We start from the raw sequence: 19,580 nt of genomic DNA, 5'->3' as shown, positions 1-19,580 counted from the left end.
TCTTTTGGATGACAAGTAAATACTGAAGTCTGCATCCAAATGAGTGACTTGAACAACTTTAGTCTTAACATCTTTAAAGAGATCTCATCAGCCTATACACCAGAACATGCTAATGCATAAGCTAGAAATGCTCTGGAAGCTAAGAACAGACACACCAAGAGTCTCTCCCTCCCTGAGCAGCATGCTGGTACTGAACTGGGCTCAGGCTCGGAAGGAGTCCTCCAAGTAGCACCTACGTACAAGGGGGGGAAATTTAACATGAACCGTCATTTGCTCATTTTTATGAGTTCAAAGGCACACAAAATCTTCCAAAGTCACATTTTTCAATGCAAATGACACTGCTAACTACCGCACTGGTACAGCTTTCAGTGCAATTATACCATCTAAAACGTTAAGACTGTGACACTTACCGCAATGCTAGTTTTACTGAACATGCACTGAAATACAGTGAAGGCAACGGCCTCAGAGCACCTTCGTCCTTACCTTAAAATCAACATCTTTACTTTAAAAAAATGTTTTGTAACAAGTATATTCATAATTAATACCACTATTGTTTAGCAGTGTTTTAAAGAATGAGGTACTGAAAGTTTCCTTCAATTTACTTAAATCAATTTTTTCCCATGGCTGCCTGAAGTACACAGCAAGATTTCAGGCAAGAATAAACAAAGAAAAGCCCAATCAACCAAAAAAACAAACAACCTGCAACACAAAACCCACACACCCTGCTTATCAAAAAATAAAAACTCAAAGGAAACAGGATACACGCTTTGATCATTTTTGTTCAAGGAGATTGTCCTATCGGATGAAATACACTTAGCGGAATACTGTTCCACACAACCAGGAAACAAATGAATGGTTTATCTTAGAAAAGCCCTAGTGTTAAAAGCTAAACTGCCTAAATGAAACTCATCTTGTGCCTGTAACAAGGATCCAACAATTCAGCTGCAACAGAAGCTGTGCTGTAGAGAAGCTCTGCCTGAAGGTGCCACGGTTTCACATTTTCCCATTTCTATTTTATCATCTTAAAACCAGTAATTTAAGGTTTACCTAGTATGTTATTATTGGCAGTGGTTCGGAGCATCCTGTTTTACGACTGACAAAAACTCTTATCTGCTTTTACACCCCAGGTGTAGATTAATATGTTATTATGCATACGAGAAAATACTACTTCCCACAAAGCCAGGGAAGATTGCTACCAAAACTCTTAAAAGCTTTTCATCAAATACAACTTGGACAAATGAAAACAGAGGGGAGAGAGACAGAAGGAAAAAAAGGACTTCATTGCATCTGAAACCAATCAGCTAAAGCCTTGTAAGCATCACTATTAACAATTTACTCTTTCATAAATCAAATGGAGGTTCTGGAAAAGCAGTTGAAAATTGTCAGTATCAAATCAACAAGCTTGTTTGATGCTTTTGAGGAGGGGAGAAGGAAGAGAAGAGCATGCTTATAATTTTACACATGGATCTAAACAGGGAGGAAAAAAAGGAGCGCCCACTCAGGCTATCCAAGGGACCTCACAGCTTTGCTTTCCAACCTCACCTAGGCAGTGCATCAGCTCACCTTATCCTCTAGCAGAGGTCCCATCCTCAACTCCTTTGGGATCAGGATTAAAGATATTTGTGACAAAGAAATCTTGCACTCCATTATCCTTTCATGCAAACCAAACAAAAAGAGAAGCTTTTTTGCTCTTACACTTCTCAATGAATGATTCTGCAAAACTAAATTCAGTGGAAGAAACAAGGTGTAGTAACACAGTACAAACACTAAACCTAAACAAAATATGGACACGAACAAAGTGTACATTTCTACATCTAAATCAACAACGTAATTTGTCTGAGAGTCTGAGGAGGAAGATATTTCTAGTCTCTAAATGTGAATTGAAAAATGAATCAAAGACAAGTTTGAGTTTACCTACTACAGAGACAGCCGAGCTCCAGTCCTTGCTAAATCCTCAACATTTCCTCCTACCAACTGTTATCACCTTCTTATCATGAACGAGCATAATCCAGATGGATTTTCTTCAGATCATTTAATGTGCCAAAAACTGTGCACACCACTCTAATATCTACTGCTGCAGATTTCACCACTGCTGTCTCAGCTGTACAGCGGGCTTGACAGCCAGAGGTGGAACAACAACAAAAAGAAAAGCTAAATTTCTCCATGGCTTGCCAAATAAGAAGCACAACCGATAAACAGACTTTTGGAAAGTAATGAATAACTAATTTGACACAGCCTCTAAATTCCAAACACTGAGTCATGTTCCTACGATGTTTGCACCTCTGCCCAAAAGTACAATTATAAATATTGTTCGAAGACTACATTTTACTTGTGTTAGGTAATCTCCCAACAGCAGCGTATCGTGGGTTTCATTATGATAACGAGGAGGCTACTCTACTGAAAGAAAAAGTCATGGGCTCCGTACCAAGTAATATCCATCACATAAATTGCTTGTTCATGCTACTGTGGTCAAAAAGCACAGGCTGAAGGATTGATCAAAACTGTTTTTAGGAAGCCACAAACATTTCTATTAGGCTGTTACAAGAGCGAAATAGCTACGATGGGTGCTGTTTAGCCAGACTTAATTCAACTTCTGGCTGTATTATTAATCCTAAAATAAAGATAGATCATTTGTCAAATCTGCCAAGCAGTTTTGCTGTTTCCCAGGCCGGTACCTCCTTTTTCCTTCACTGACAGGCTCTTTCACAGAAGGCATTGCTCGTTCCTTTATTGCAATATACCCCAGGTTGTAAAACCGCCCAGTCCAACACCCATCTGGACATCCCGAGACTCGGTGGCTCATAGCTCACGCTTTCCAAGGGCACACTCCATTCTGTTTGTTGGACATTGTGCTGTGGGGCTTGGGGGTTTTAAACTCTGATATCCAGGTACTCTCCCGACGTATTTTCTTTTCCTCAAACTGCCTTACTTCATCTTTTTCATTTTACTTATCAAGATAACCTACAGAAGTTACTGATAAAAGTTTAAGATGACCTTTGGTAGCCCTTTAAATGACTTTCTGACGACAAACAGTAGTTACAGTTGTCTTCAAAGCAGCTACAAAACTGATTATTAGGTCTTTTCCTCATTCATAGGATTCAGAGTAAATTTTTCATTTGTTTCTATACCTTCAAGGCTGTAAAGGTTGTGGATCCCTTTCTGAACGCTGACAGAATTACAGGCACCTGCTGCCCACCAGCAAACACTCAGCAGGTCTGTTCAGGCAGCTGCAATGACCACTCTCAAAGTCTGGATACGTATATCCACAGAAGAATTTGAAAATATCAAAAAGTACATATAAGGTTATTATTTTTCTTCCTTAGAAGGACAGATGATAGATTCAGTACCAAGGGAATGCAGTAACTAAAGGTGGTGTTAGCTTATGTGTAGTGCATTAGAAGAAGTATCCTCGCAAGTTCATTAATTATACATAAGAGCTTTCCTGGACCAGCAGATATTTTACCATCAACGTGTATACTGGGCACAACTAAATATCCCCTGACCTCAGCTCATTGAGAAACACATCAGCATTTTCTTAACAAATTGATTTCCCAACCACTTGTTCAGCAAGTGTAACAGCCAGCCATTTCTCAAAACACATTAACTTCACTGCTACCTGGATTACCTGCATACTCAGACACCAACTCACATCTGAGCTAAAAACCAGCGTGCATATGAACAGGAGGAAAACACTCATACATTTTAATATGGTAAATATTCTCTTCTATACTATTATTCCAGTTGTTCATATAATGTCAATAGATGTGAAAAATTAAAAAAAAGAAATCCTGATCTGCTCCAAGTGTCAGTGTTTTTATCACACAAAAGGGAATTTTGCAATCCGTAAATCTGAGTCACAGCCACATGCCGGTTCTGTTTATTACAGACGGAAAAAAATCATAAAACCAAACTGGATTTATTCCAGTAATTGGACTCTGGAACTAAACCAGGATTCCTGCATTATTACCATCCACTACCTGTAGCATATAGATACTGTTTTTTACAACTGCTGTCTGTTTACAGCAATGTAACCAGTACAGAGACTCCACTTACAGGCAGACTTTGAGAGAAGAAATATTGACTAATCATTTTTTTTGTTCTTCCCAGTATGCAGATAAAAAGCACCCTTTTTTTCCCTAATGAAAGCATTAGCATTACATAAAATGTAACGAAGAAAAGCTCAAGGCACTCAGACTGACAAGTCTAGTCTGCCATGGTAGTCAGTCTTAAATTTGTAAGAAAAAAATGTTTTGTTCTTGAGCTTGTGACCAGTAATAATCAGCAATGAAAAAAGACAAATATTTACAATGTAATCAGCTTCTTGTCTTTCTATTACATCTTATTTTATCACACATAGCTAACCAGATAGTACATAACACACAAGAAACTTTGTAAAAGGTCAGGGAGGACAAAAGTAAGATTTTACAGTCACTGTGAACAGAAGTGCAGCTTAAGCGAGCATGAAGCTTCATTTATTTCAGGAAGCCTTACCATAGGTAAAGGGGCATGGTTACACAGATTATAGGTCACAGCGTATTGAGACAAAAATCATAAATGCATCAAGTAGCTCTACTGGAAGCAGCACTCTTCTAGGAAAATCTGGTAGAAGCCTGCACTGTTATGCTGACGAATGAGGCTTTAAAGGCTTAATTTACTCCAGAGTTTTAAGTGGTGACTGAGGTAAAAAAAAAAACGTTTGCAAAAACAAATTCAAGTGCTCTTTTAAAAATATTAATAGCAATATTAAACACAAATTTGTTATTTATGGAACATCCTAGCATGGTTGTCCACATGGAAAGAGTTGAAATTACTAGCAGCAAATAACATAATTCCTCTAAAGTCAGCATTAAAATATTACAGCTGATAGAGAGAAATGGTAATCCTATCATGTCTGCGTTTTGTGATCACTTCATCAGCTAAGAGCTGAATAAACTATTACAAAGAAAGCAATGGAAATACCACATGTATTTGTATGCATATACGTTTCAGTTTCAATAAACTGACAAAACATTGGGTAACAAAATCCCTTCTCTACAACAATTTGCAGATTATCTCAGTTGCTCTATAACAAGAAAAAAGGACACACTTGAATCACAACAGCAAAAAATCCACCACTGTGTCTGGTATTGTAATCACAGCATTTACTTACCCAGCTTATTGTCTGAACAACTCACTCCTAACATAAAATACACTTATATTTGACCTCAAAGCAGTAACTGTACGGCTTCTAGAGTCTATTACTGTCAGAAAACTACTATGAAGACAGAAGTAGAAACAAACTTTTCATTTCCATTTGGAAATGCCTCCGATGAGATGAATTCCACTCACTGCTTCAAATGGACAAATGGTAAACACTTTAACCAGCAGATACACATGGGTTAGTCCCAAGCTCTAGTCTAGTCATTGGTTCTATCCAGCCTGGAGATACCTGAGCAGTAACATCATCCAAACAGACACCAGAACAATATATTAATCAAACCTTAAGATATTGTTTCTTAAAGTTTTTTCCATCATCGCTATTTACTATAATTGCTTCGGGGAGGTATTTTAAACTTAATGCATCAAGAGTCAAAGATAAAAAAAAAAAAAAAAAGCCTGAAGCTCTAATAAGACAAATGGTGTTCTTTGCCACAGATCAAGCCCCAGGCAGCAAAAAGCAAGATAGATTCAGGAAACTGAAAACTACCAAGCTCCTTAAAGGTTGCTTACGAGTACTAACACTGCAACTCTGGCCAACTCCAACAACAACAAAATTAATTCACCCTGAGCACTGATTAGTCATGTATCACAGTCAAGCAGGAACAATGGTCCTTTGCCTACAAACGTGTAAGAAACAACGTAAGTTTGCTTCTTCAAGTTATCTGCAAATCTATTGAAAATAACAGCATAAAGTCTCTCTTTTGTCCAACTGCAAAAGCAAAATATACAGGTCCGTTTTTCATTTTATATGTAACTCAGAACCTGTAACAATCCTGTCCTATCTCACATTCCATCTGCGACTAAGATGTTGTGTTGTATTCCTTGGGGTAATGATATGGTTCACCCTGTCACTAGTCTGAAAGTGCCATACCGCTTTAGTTGCTTGTTTCTAATCTGTCTTCAGTCTAACCAAGACCAGAGACACGGGAGAAAAAAAGTTGGTGCAAGATAAGCAGTAGTATAAAATGCACGCACAGGGCTTTACTACATGCCTATGAGCATGCTTTTATTTTGTGGCAAATGAGACACAGAAGACTTCTCTCACCATGAGATAAGATGACTTGAACATCTTAGTATGGACAAATGCTGGTGGGACAGAGCAGCTGACGCTAACTCTGCTGGCATGCTGCAACTGTGTCGTCACTTGCACAACCACTCTCCCAGACTTCTTGTCAAAGGCATTACCCTAACAAAGTTTGCATCTGCTCCATTTTGCCATATTTAAACACCCTCTTAACAGAAGTATTTATTTTGCTAGGAAAACCAAGCACAGGCAAGATTTAAGCGTGCAGTTATGACAAAAGACAAAACTAATGATTTCAAATGACTTTTTAAAATATAAAAGCTGAAGGTACCAGGGTAGGTCATCTCTGTGTGTCAAATCATAAGAGCTATTAGCCAGAGCAGGGAATTACATTTTTACATCATAACCAGCAACGCACATATGTTTTCTTCTAATTAACATCCAGTCAAGTGCATATGGTAGAAATGCAGAACATATTTGCACCAACCCAAGTAATAAGGCTTAGCGAGAAAATATATGCCCAGTTTCATCTTCCTAATGCACAAACATTTAAAAGTATGAAACATTTACTGTGAATAAAGTAGCTTATACCCCCCTTTGGCAGAGAATATTATTTTTCTTGGTGTATCCAAGTTACCACTGAAAGTCTTCCTCTGAGCCTGTAAAAGATCAGTGGACTTAAGAGTGCTATTGAAATGGGCTAGACTTTTGCATTTTGTTTAAGACACTTCAAATTTCTGTAACTGAAAAAACATATTATTGCATAGAGAGAGAAAATACAGATTAAACAGCCCACATAAATTGCCGTACCCACCTGCTACATTAAGCTTTTCGACTGCTCCTAAGCTAGGAGCAGGAGTGGTACTAGTATTGTTGGTAGAGTTTGCTCCTGTTCCATTCAGTACAAGATTTTCCACCTTGGACTCTAGCTTCCCAATGCGCTGCAAGATATTATCCAACAAGACAGCAAGCGTTTTCTTCAAATCTATGAATGAAAATGGAAGTCATATTGTTTAATAACGCAATGCACACTATCAGAACCAAAAAATAGAGACAAGAATGAGACTGAAATACACACAGTCAGTGCAAGTCTTTGTCATTAGTAGTTCTGTACACTAATGTTCCCTACTTTGTTGAGCCTCAGGTATAAATTTCCCTGGATGTGGAACTGGTCTTCCTATGGGTTTTATAAAGCACACTGCAACTCATATGCGCATCCTACACTTAAGGGGGAAATGTGCACCCATGTGGGTATATACACAGGAGCAAAAATATATATATATATACTTGCTTTGTAATAACAACTTGCTCAAATAACAATGAATGGCTGCATCTTATAAGCACGAACCACTTGCCTTCAGGTACTATGGTGGAACTTTGCATAGACACACAAACACGCGCTGCCCACCTCTAATTCAGTACCTGCAAACTGCTGGTGGGTTTTGGGATGTCTTAAGCAAAACAGAAGAGCTTGACTCCAGCACAAACACATGGGGCACAAATCATTTCTGTTTTGCAAAACTGCTCATTCAATCTACCAGAATCAGCTGGAGCTATCAAAATTAAGCATCAAGTAGAAAGGAAAAAAGGAGAAATCAAGGACAAAGTACTTTAATTTAAAAGCAAAGCAGGCATTAGACTTGATTGAGATATCTGGCAGGGAAGTCCTTGCCATATTCCCCGACTACTCCAATAGCAAGACTTTAATCCATATTCAAGTGCCACCAGAGGAACAGAATTTAATGCTCTGTTAGATTCTCAGTCACTTGGAAACCACAATTCCACTCCCAAAAGAGGGGACGGCTTTGGGCCAGTATGAAAACCTCCTGCATCTATTCCACCAGCATCAGGTTCTGCACTGGCACACAGTGTTGAAGTCCAACCTTTCTGTTGTATACCCAAAACACACACAAAAAAATCACCCATTTCTTTTCTTCAGTCTGTTGGCGATTGTCTCTACTTATCTGTTTGTATTATCTGTTGAATCAAAAATGGCAATTCACTTTGCATGGAAAGCAACAAACAGCAGAAGGAGTTTGCATATCATACCAAGGCCAAGGAAATGTTTCCTGATTTATTTTTTCTTTTCTAGTTCTTTTGTTCAGTTTTCTTAAAGCAACACAGACATGTTGGTAAGCTAAAAGAACTGTGGGCAACGGGGGGGGGGAATAGACGGCTATTAGACTACACTCTATAATTAAAGTGGCAACAAGCCAAATAAGATGAAAGAAAAAGTACTGTTCTTTGTTCGTTTACTTGTCTCATGATTAAAGAATTTGGTGTGATGAATTTACATTATTTTCCCATTTAATTACATAAAATAATTACACGTACATTGTACAATACACTTTCTGCTTTCCACAAATTTAAAATCAAACAGCTTTCCGATCTGCAATAGAAAATTCCTCCATACACCTGAAGGGATTCATCTGCCCTAGTATCAGCTGCAGTTTTGCCATAAGAGATTCTGTGCTCCTTATTGTTTTTCTTAGGGACAGCTCAATTCTTGTGCAAATGTGAGAGTAAATAAGAGAAGGCTACTGCATTTAGAAAGCTTATATTTTTTTCTCTTCTAATATAAAGGAGTTATATTTCTTCCACGGAGCCATAAAGAATATATTTTTCTTTGTGATTTTGTGTTTTCTTTAGTCTAAAGATCAGAATATGAAATCTTAAGTGCTGATAATAGCATGTCTTACTATAATTTTACCTATAGATGCAGTGCAATGGATAAAAGAAGCATTTATGAAAATCAAATGATTCACAGTGAGAGTCCAGAAGTCACTTAATGGGATAGTGTGCAGAAGAAAGGGAAAGTAGAGCAGGAACTTAACATCCACAAAAACATGGTATAAAGAAGGAAAAATTCAGGAAACAATGAGGAAGAAACATAGTACACAAAGGCACATACAGAGCATCAAGACAAAAACCAGCTAAACCTTGTAATCTTTTAACCCTGCTACTGAACCCTTTTAACCCTAATACTGAAACATGGAGATAAGAGACTGCTTCCTAGAACAAAAAAGCAATTGAAGGCCAGTTTGAGAAGGGGAGGGTGGAAGCAGAGATTCAAAATAATTTGTGTAAAACAACTGTTTACTGTTATAAAAATCTAATACTCATTTATATTTGGAATACGACTTTTTAAAAGAAAGCCTTTGATCCACCCGACAAGTCGATAATACGGTAGAAAGAAAAAGAAAGAACAAACACAAGCTATGCAATCAAAATTAATGAGTGACTGAAAACCTTTTGAGTGGGTAAAAGCAGCCAAATCAAGCAAATTTAGAGCCTGAACACAGAAATCACAAAGTCTGCTTGCTAATAGCAATCAGAGGATTAAAAGAAATAAAAAGGCCAAATAGCAAGAGCAGTTGTCATGGAATAATGAACCAACTTCTACCCACTATCACTAACATTAGACATTAATGGGTTTATTTCTGAACAGCTAACCTGATAAGTTGCTATCAACAAATCGTTTGGTACGCCAAGGAAGACAGACTAACGATCTAACTCAGTTTAATGCAGCATTATTTAATATGGTGCCATTCGCTCGCCATTGCACCTTTCCCACTAGCATTTTAAATACATATATTACCATTACTTTACATCCTTCAAAGCTCCTTAATTTGAAAACGCTTGTCTACACTTGTCTTTAAACTGCAAATTCTTCTTAGCTGTAGACCTTGAAATTTCTCCACAAGAGAAATTCTCCACTTACAGAAGTGTTACAGAGTTATTTCTCCCACCTTCAAATGCTGTTAACTTCTCCTGGGGAACTTGACCACTATTTGGCAGCAAGTCAATGTATTCCACAGCAGGACTTGGAACAGGAAATGAAAGTCACAGGCAAAAAATTGCAGGGGGAACTTAGCTTAAGGATATCCTAGCTAGGGCACGGATTCATGCAGTTACCCTTCAACTTCTGGAGAAATATATTGTTTTGCTTTATTTCTTTTTTTTTTTTTTCCTTCAGTTCACCTAAAATCAAGCAACCTTACAGGATAAGGGGACGTTGATAATGGTTATATATTAGAGGGGTTTTTTTAAAAAAAACCTATGCAAACAATTCAACAGCAGGGCAAGAGAGGCAACCCTTCCCCTCTGGTCAGCATTGGTGAGGCCCCACCTGGACAAGAGGCAACGGGCACCACCCAGAACACAAGAGCTTCCACCAGGAAGAACTTCTGCACTGTGCAGGTGACAGAGCGCTGGCAGAGGCAGCACAGAGAGGTTGTGGAGTTTCCCTCCTTGGAGGTCTTCAGAAGCCACCTGGACGTGGTGCTGGATGGTCCCTACAAGGGGCTGGGACCAGGTGACCTCCAGAGGTCCCTTCCAACCTCATCTGTTCCGTGATTCTGTGAATCCTTTAGGGACCTCCATGTGCTTGGAGATATTCAATCCAAATATTTATCTAGCACCACTATTTTGCTTGTGTTGCTCTATAAGATTACAATAGCAGTGTGGATCAAAGCGAAGTCACAGATGAGTAGAAGTTACTGAGGAACTTAAGAATAGGGAATGCTTGTTATTTAAGCACCAAAGCAATATAATTGTTAGCTGTGTCAGGGATGACAATATCAGCCTTACAGAAAAGCACTGTCTTACAAACTCCCCCCCCCCCCTTTTTTTTAAAGAGGAAAAGTGGTAACAGAAATAAGAAGACATCCCAGCATGATATTTTCATTATATGCACCAAAGAGAAAAAAAGTGCAGCTTTGATCTGCTGCACTCTAACCTTCATTCTTTTTTAAGCCTACAAAAAACAGATTATTTTCTACAGCAGAATATTAAGACAAACATAAAAAGAAACAAATCCAGATGACTAATTAGCAATTAAGTATCCAGGTAGTCTGAAAGTGCACAGGTAAGTAGGAAAGAAAGTGAGCTTAAAAATCAATCTGGTTGTATCAGATTGAAAAGGGACCTCACCTCACTTGAAATTAAATTATATTTTTTTCCATAACGTTTTCTGGTAATACGCACCATGAATTTCTTTCTTTCATGCTTTCACACATACACACAAACTGAACTGCCATGTAGTATGAAATGGAGGAGGGGAAGCATTACAACCCACTATGCAGAAATAACCGCCAGACAAAGCACTGAAACTCATGAAAGAAAGTTCTCTACCCTGAGGTAAATATGACATATTCAAGCTTAAATTTAAGCTTAGGCCACATACATAATCTTAAATGTTAGGTAAATTGACTGGACACAGAAGTGCAATGGTAAAGAGGAAAAATGAACATTGCAGGTCTCCGCTTTATCGCTGAGGCAAGTTATTTTTCCAAAAGGATTTTTTTTTTTTATCACTGACATGTAAACTGAAAAGCTTCCCAAGGTTCTCAAGAACAGCAAAACCACACATTTTTTTAAATCAAGTTCTAACAAATAACCTGAGGCATAACAGACACTGTTACTAGACGGATGTAGTAAAAAAAAATAATAAAAAAATTAGCTGATAACTTCATTTCCAAGTGACTGGAAATTTAAATTTTGTCCCATTTCATAACTTACAAGTAAAAAACGTTCTCTCCATCTGTGCAGAAAACCTACAGTATGAAGTACTGTCAACTGAGCAGCATTAGGAAGTACAATGTTTGGACAACTTAGAAAAACCCTTTATCAGATTATCACATAATCTAGGACACATGCTTACCGTATGCTGTCACTGTTCCGACATAAGGCCCATCAACCACATTTTTATTTTCTTCAGCTAATGCTTTGATGTATCTTTTGCTGAGATCCAAAATTTGCTCACGCAGGACTGAACTGCTTTCGTGCTGTGTTTGCTGCTGAATAGTAAAATGCAGAAGCATCATTCCCCAAATAAAACCAAAAGTCACCAGAAAAAAGCCAAGTTTCTGAGAGGACAGCTTCCATGGAGAGAATGCCATGATTCCCAACAGCTTCTCACAGAGTTACTACAAAGGTTCCTAAAGCATGAAGCCAAAGAGCAAGTTCATGGTCCGGGTATATACAGATCACAGAGCAGGACTCAATCTTATTCCGACTCCTTAGTCAACGTATATCTGTATCTCAGTTCCATCCTGCAAGAGGAAAGAAAAGTAGCAAGGTTAACACAAAATATTAGAAATTTTTACCAGCTTTATTAGGTCTACATTGTAACTAGTACAAAATAAGAGTAGACAATATGCTTTCTTTCGGTAAATGTTTAGTTTGTACATATCAATATTGCACTATATTAGAGCACAAGCAAGCCAAGAAAAGCACTGGAAAAAGAACCAAGAAAGTGATGCGCCTGAGCAGGTGGAGAATACCTCTCAGTACCTGGATCAAATTCAATGCTTGAAGCTGTTTCCAAGCTGAATTTCAAGGTAAGGCTGCTTTAACATTTTTTATTTTTTTTCCCTGTGTGCGTACACAAAACTTTGTGATGTTGCCAATGCAGCAATTTAAGACAATTCTTAACATAATTCAGTTCTCAGAAAACAAGTAATTTTAGCTGGCAGTGACACTGTTAGGAGTTCCTGGCAAGAGCTATGGCATATGGCTAGATAGATGATCAGGAAATCAGACTCCCTCAGGGGTAAAGAGCAAAAAAAAAGAAGTCTACATTATTTAAACCAATCCACTCTCCTGGCTTACATTGCAAGGAGTCAGAAGGCTGGAATAATCTCTTCTTGCTCCTGTGTGGCCTCTGCCATGCATCATTACTCCTTATTCATAAAACGTAGTCCAATGAGTTTGCACTTTGCAACTAAATTCAACACACGTCCCTCTGAATGCTACAACACGTCTTTTGTATATAAAAATTAATATTCTCGGAGCCTTTCCCACACTAAGGAAAAAAGTTGGCTAACTGCCTTCAAGACAAACAGTAGGACCATCTTTTCATGGTAAACTCAAAAATAAAACCTGGCATAAGCTATCCAAAGGCAAGAAGAGCTCTGTGATGAGGGCTAGAGGCAGGGTCCTTAGCATAAAGCCCTACAAGAGAAGAAAGGTAATTAAAAGGTAATTAAGTGTAAGCTATCGTGTTAAAACATGGATTTGGTAAAATGCGATCCTTTTAACTTCATAATGCTCCCAGACAGGATTAGAAAACAATGTTCCCTTCCATTCTGCACTTGCACAGATAATGCAGATGTTACTCTCATTTAATAGGATAATTACACAGATGCCTGCTAGCAGTACTCTGCTTTTGTGAAAATTCCCTTTAGATCTTCCCCTTTCCGTTCAGCTAGCAGCTCTGCAGAGGGACAGAAATACCCTCGGACTGCCTGAGTTCCACCAGGACTTCTGCGTGCGTTTATTGATTACCACTGCCTGTGGAAGTGCGTTACACAGAACTAGAAGCAGAAGAGGAGTAACCGTACCGTGCGTCTTTGCTGCTAAAAGAACAATTTGAAGCCATCTGTTGCTTAAGGAAGAATGGTGCAGAAAAATGAATCACGAGTTCACGGAAAAAGATTACAAAGGATTAATGCTGCTCTTCATAAACCTAAGTGAATTTTTCAAGAAACAGCAGAGGGAAGTTTCAATTCTTCTGGTTTATTTAGCTATAGTCTTGGGATACTCTTGGGCTGACTGAAAAGTAGAATACTGTTATTTCACTAAAAATTGAATGCTTTACTAATTCTCTTGCAATACCTGGTGTGAAAAAAAATAGAGAGAATTGTTGTTTAAAACAACATTGCAATTTTAAAATGAAATATCTAATATCCAACATGAATTCCCTCAGTGACTTAATTTCAGATAAGAATTGACAGCGTCCTCTATAGCAATAAGATCTGTGGTTATAACAGTCAATATTTTGTTCCCAATCATCAGTTTTATGCCACGAAGGAAATATTGAACGAGAAGGTAAAGCTACCACCACCCTTGTTTTAACAGACAAGTGCTAACAATTTTTTATGAGCAGCTGTTTAGGAACAACACACAGAACATTAAAAATAGCAATTACAAAAAAAATGCAGGTATCCCACAATTCTATTTATTTAAGTTCTAGAAGAAAACCAAGGATGATTATAAACATGTGTCTAACCTATGAGCATTACCTACTTAAATACAGCTGTTGACTTCTTTATTCTGTTCATCAACAAACAGAAAAAGAGACTTAAACACACCCCCAAATTGTAAGAAGGCAGTCAGGAAATATGAAAGCTTTTCCATAAGAAAGAATGACCATACATTGGCAGCTGGAAGAATGGTCTCCACGATTTCAAGTGATAAAAGAAAAAAAATCAGCTCTTACGACACCAGTAAAACAGAGAAACTACTCCCCACATCCAGCCCTATTTTTCCTGCCATTAAAGCGATTCCAGTGAGTAGCACCGAGATGATCAGGCAGCATTTGCACAGCTCATCAACTTACAGCACTGCTGGTGGGCAGGAAGGCTTTCAGAGCACACAGGACAAGACTCTGGGCGTCAGGCTCCTTCCGTGGCTGGGCTGCACGCCTGCACTGGCTTTGGTGTACATTTAATCCTAGCTTTGATAGATGCTGATGACTACAACACGGGCAGTGACTGCCACGTACTTATAACGACGCATTATATGGTGTCTAAAAGGACAACGGTCAGAAGACATCAAGGGATAGGTAAAGCGCATAAAGACAGAAATATCACAGAGATGTTCCCACGCTGCTGTTCTGGCAGGAAACTAATGACTGAAGTGAGCCACAGGTGAAGTTATAAACGCCTGTGTGCCCATCATAATTGCTCATGGACTTTGGCCGTGCCTGCTGACTAGTTATCTCTCTGCCCATATCAAGTAAGCCAATGCCAAGCTTAAGGTGGCAGCTTATTTCCCTATTCCCCACCCCCCCTTTAAAAGTTTCCTGAAAGGAGCTCATGCTCTTAACTACTCCGACCTAACCTGTTCTCCAAAGTGCACAACAGTAGGCAGTACCTGAAGAGGATCTGGAAACAGTTTTGTACATGCCTCTGCAGAACGTGGGACTGCACCCCCTTCCTTAGAAAGAGGTGCTCTCACTCTAAGACGACTCTTGAAATACTTCCAGCAGCCCTCTCGGAACTGGCTATGTCATAGTTGTGAAGTTGTATGGGAAACGGTTAGGAAGATGACTCCTCCCAACTTCCTGAGAGCACCTATTGTACCAAAACTAAAAGTCGAGTGTGAAAAACAGGGTGAAAGTGAAAAAACATACCAGGCAAATCAAAAAAAAAAAACCACAACTCATAAAGAATGGCTTTGTTTTGTTCTTCCTCGTATTCAACTCCAGCCAGTCAAGTCTCACCACAACTGAATCCACACACACATACTTTTTTGTTTGTTCTTTTTTTTTTTTTTTCTTTTAGTCGCTGACCATCTTCAGGGCACCAAGCAGAGGGCAGATGGCAGGCACAGCGAAAGGCTCACTCCACATCTGCTTCGCCGCTGAGGGCGGCACGCTGCCCTCCTAGCCTGGCGGGGTCATAGAAGCACAGGAAGAAAGCTGCAGCCTCAGGACCCACTGAGAGCTTCCACCAGCTGCCTTTTGTTTGTTCTTCCAAGAGGTAAGTTCCGCAATAAAACATTTCACAAGACTTCAGGAGAAACCCGATATCAGACTAACTCCCAGCACCAACCTGGTGGTTTCCCTGATGAGAGGACAGATACGGCCAGATCATTTAGTCTGCTGATTCCAACCAACAACTAATCACTTAATTTACTTCAACTGTTAAGGTCATACATTTAAACCGCCTCAAAAATAAATCCTCCTCATTCAGCTGGGATCAGTCCTGTAACAGACAAGATTCACAAGATCTGAAAGGAGCAGAAGCACGCTAGCAAAGCCTGCAATGTTAACCCAAGTAGGCAAACGCAAGGTCCAGGCGAGGTTTCCAGCTCACTGAAGTTGCACACATCCTCTACATACCTCAAAGAGGACGCCAGCATGTCATGGAAGGAAAGGTAGCTGAAAATTCATGCAACTATCCCAGCCTTGTCTAGTAACCAATGTTTACGCATGCTTTTAGTAGGGATACAATTTAAGTTCCTTAGTATATAAAAGAATGCATAAAAACATTTCCTCGTCTGAACTATGGAGCCTGAGTTTTGTTCATCTTCCTACTGCTCAACTTTATTTTCAGCAATGCTCCTGCCAGCTGGTTCTTTCCTTCTAGCTGACAGATGTCACTGCTTCTCCTCTCTCACCCCCCATCCACAGCTGAAAGGGCACCACACGCTGCTCCTGAAGCGGCAATTTGGGATGCGACACCACGAAGTGAGAAAAGCAGAACAACACCGGGGCACAACAGGAGAAGCAGGCCAGATGGACTGAGGGAGAGTAAGAGTGTAAATACTCTGAGTTTGTTTTTTAGACTTGGGGGGCATGTTTGCTTTCACGCATATATATGTGTGTGTGTGTAGTAGAAATTGGCAGGAGGTGGTGGGCAGAAAGTTGAAGGAGAGGAATTGATAAGATGCCATAAAAAAGTAAATTTGCATCTTGAGCAAGCAGCTTGCCTGCACTTTCAAAAATAAATTTCTCCACTTAGAAACAGTTTGGGTGGCAACTCAACCAGCATTTCCCCATGTGGGCCTGTGATTTCACAGAGCACTCCAAAATGTTTCCAATTTTCTACCCAGCACATCATTTTCTGCAGTTTAGTCCTACATAATATAAATTGTCATTCTTCTTCTCATGTTGTTTGCTTACCTTGGTATTTCAGGGAGGAAAGACAAAAAAAGAGGAATGTTTACACAGAAGTGATTACAATGGCAAATCTCCCCGCAAACACATAGTAAACCAGAGCCAAGATAGAAGAGAAGGATACAGGACACTTTCTCCAGGGTGCAAGAAGTCTGTTTTTCCCAAAACTGTGCAGAAGGATCAATCTATGTGCTTCAGCCATCACGCATCCTATCACAGCCATTACTCTTTACTGTTTCACATTTAGCACTCACTGCTAAGTACCATCCTCCAGTACCCTACCTAAAACCCTCTCAGAACTAGTTATACAAATATTTTATATTGCACAAACAATTTTCCAAACGTTTTCTGATAAATAAGATACACCTCGTATCTTCTTATACTGCATAATTCAACATTTTACTGTACCTGCTGTGGCTTTAAAGAACTCAAAGGACTTTTAATAGATCAGAGAACATTTTTGTTTTACGTGAAGATGCACACCAGTTTAGGCACGTTTGGAGCACGGACTGGCTAGAGCAAAGAGAACTACACCAAAATACAGTTGATAAACAGACCAATGAAAGAATGCCGCTCAGACAGTTGACCTACAGATCAAAATTTCTTTAGTATCAATACCAAAGAAGCTCAGAACTGAAGCATTTACATGGAATTAAGATGTGACAAGGAATTTTGTGTGATCCCATTGTTTTTAACCCACATGGACTAAAAAAAGGGAAAAAAGGCTACAAGAAAATCCTTAGAGATTGAAATTCTTATGGTTCAAAGAATTCTTATGAACTAAAGACATTCCGGACAATGCATTTAAGGTTATAACCAAAACCTATCCCAATCTTTTAATAAAAGTGCTTAGAGATCAAAAACCTGAATTAATTTTAGGACTAGGAATAGGAAGACTTCCTCAAACTTCATAAAACCAGAAATATCCCTGACCTTGAACAAAATAAATTTAAATGTTTGCAGCCATTTACAGGCAAATTGCAGGGTATATTAATAACATTTATCTTGTCATTGCATTAAAAAAAGATTCCCAAAATATAATTTTCTCACTGAAAAATGACATTTGGGGATGTCAGCATGGTGATCAAGAGATTAGGAAATAGTTATTTTTTGTTATATTTAGAAGGAAGTAACTTAAAAAAAGAGACTGAGAGCCCCAGTCATTCTAAGACTTAGAAAATATCCCTAAAATCAACAAAAAAGTATGCATGACTCACATTTTCTTGCCTTCAAGAGTCCCTCATAACTCAGCAGATGAACCTTAAGTCACTTCATTAATTTTAATGAATTTAAGGAATAGGAATCACGCACAAGAAATTTTCTAATGTGGACACAAGTACATACCTTTTTGCCTTCCCCTCTTTGCATCTACCCAAAGGTGACATCCAACTCAGTCCAAGCCTAACACGCGACATCCTTGTACGCCATTCTCAAACTTACAGTTGAATTATGACCGCTGAGAGGCAGAATGCTGGCACTTGCTGAGAAACACGGTCTCACACTTTTTAGATCACCTGGAAATTCTCCAAGACTATGAGCAAAATGCCTTTGGTTATTACATAGCAGTCCTGTGTGTGCAGCTTGGGCTCGGGGAATTCTCTCCCGCCTCCCTAAGTCAGAGAGCACAACTAAAGCTGGAGGAGCTAACAAAAATTGCTTTGAACTTATTCAGAAAATATTTTAAATGAAAAATGGAATTGAATTCAGCTGATAATCAAAGCACCCAAATTACTTCGCACTCTGGGAACTAATGTTTATTACAGAAAAATTGAATCCGTTAGCTCATTTCACGCATCATGCAGATACTCCAGGCCCCCAGTCTCTCCCACCGCTATTAACCACAACTCAGCCTGTTACATCACATCTTGCGGTCTGTCCAAGAGAAAAACAAGCAGCTCTCAACAGCAGCCCTGTCCAGCTCACAGAGGAAAGTCAAAAAGTGCTTTGTATTCAGCAAGAAAGCTCGCATCTATGTAGATGCCCAACTACCATCTCTCGTCAGCTTGATGGCCAACACGCTCTGGCAATTGTGCTAGACCCCATGCAGACAGCTGAGAAAGTTCAAGATTTAAGGAAAGATCCAAACATGTTCATGCTTACTACATCTTATTGGAAAAGTTTTAGACTACAGAAGATGCTTAAAGAATCATCTCTGTAAGAAAATTAACTTACTTCAATTTCTTATCATTGGCTGGGGATGCTGGATAATCAAAACATGAAAGACATTCTTATTAAATTGGGTTTCAATAAATTGCAGCTACAGGATTATACATTCAAGCTTTCTATGAAGGTCACACCAAGACAAAAAGACAGGAGAATCAAGTTAAAATAGAGAAAAAGTAGAAAGAAACGCATAGGAAATTAATGTGCGCGCTATTGAGCAAGTGCGTATCAGATCATAGATTGTTTTTTTTCCCTTAGCTGAACATTAAATAAGTCTTCAGAAATATTTATTTCTTGTTGCTTTAGAACACGTTGAACCTGGGTCAAAGTATAACATCTCTTCCTACAGATTTGTTCTTGGCAAGCATTTTGAACACACTCCAATTTATGTGGTTAGACAAATGGTTGAAAATACGAGCTGCATCTCCAAAGCACAGAATTTAATGGAATTAAAGTTTTAACAGTCACCCATTTGGAAGCAACAGTGCTGTTGATTATTCCGTTGCTCTGGTTTCTGTATTTAAGGCCTTTATTATGGGAAAAGATTAGATATGAAACAAATTGCAATCT

The 19,580-nt window shown here is 38.8% G+C and overlaps 1 protein-coding gene across 5 annotated transcripts in view; it reads right to left on the bottom strand.

Annotated features, from left to right (window-relative positions):
* MGAT5 (alpha-1,6-mannosylglycoprotein 6-beta-N-acetylglucosaminyltransferase) overlaps window positions 1-19,580 on the bottom strand; it is a 119,026-nt gene that overhangs the window by 64,094 nt on the left and 35,352 nt on the right. For 3 of the 5 annotated variants that reach the window (XM_066999225.1, XM_066999227.1, XM_048062820.2), the window contains exons 2-3: window positions 11,886-12,276; window positions 7,038-7,208 (exon numbers count right to left, since the gene is read on the bottom strand). In XM_066999225.1, coding sequence (XP_066855326.1) covers window positions 7,038-7,208; window positions 11,886-12,123 — 409 coding nt within the window. In that variant the 5' untranslated portion in view covers window positions 12,124-12,276. Of the gene's footprint in view, window positions 1-7,037; window positions 7,209-11,885; window positions 12,277-12,835; window positions 12,854-15,100; window positions 15,222-19,580 lie in introns of those variants that run through there. The other 2 variants (XM_013186397.3, XM_066999228.1) reach the window with 2 other exon arrangements.

Source organism: Anser cygnoides, chromosome 6 (assembly GCF_040182565.1).
Source record: "Anser cygnoides isolate HZ-2024a breed goose chromosome 6, Taihu_goose_T2T_genome, whole genome shotgun sequence".
Lineage (NCBI taxonomy): Eukaryota > Metazoa > Chordata > Aves > Anseriformes > Anatidae > Anser > Anser cygnoides.
This window is presented reverse-complemented; position numbering and strand designations above follow the sequence as displayed.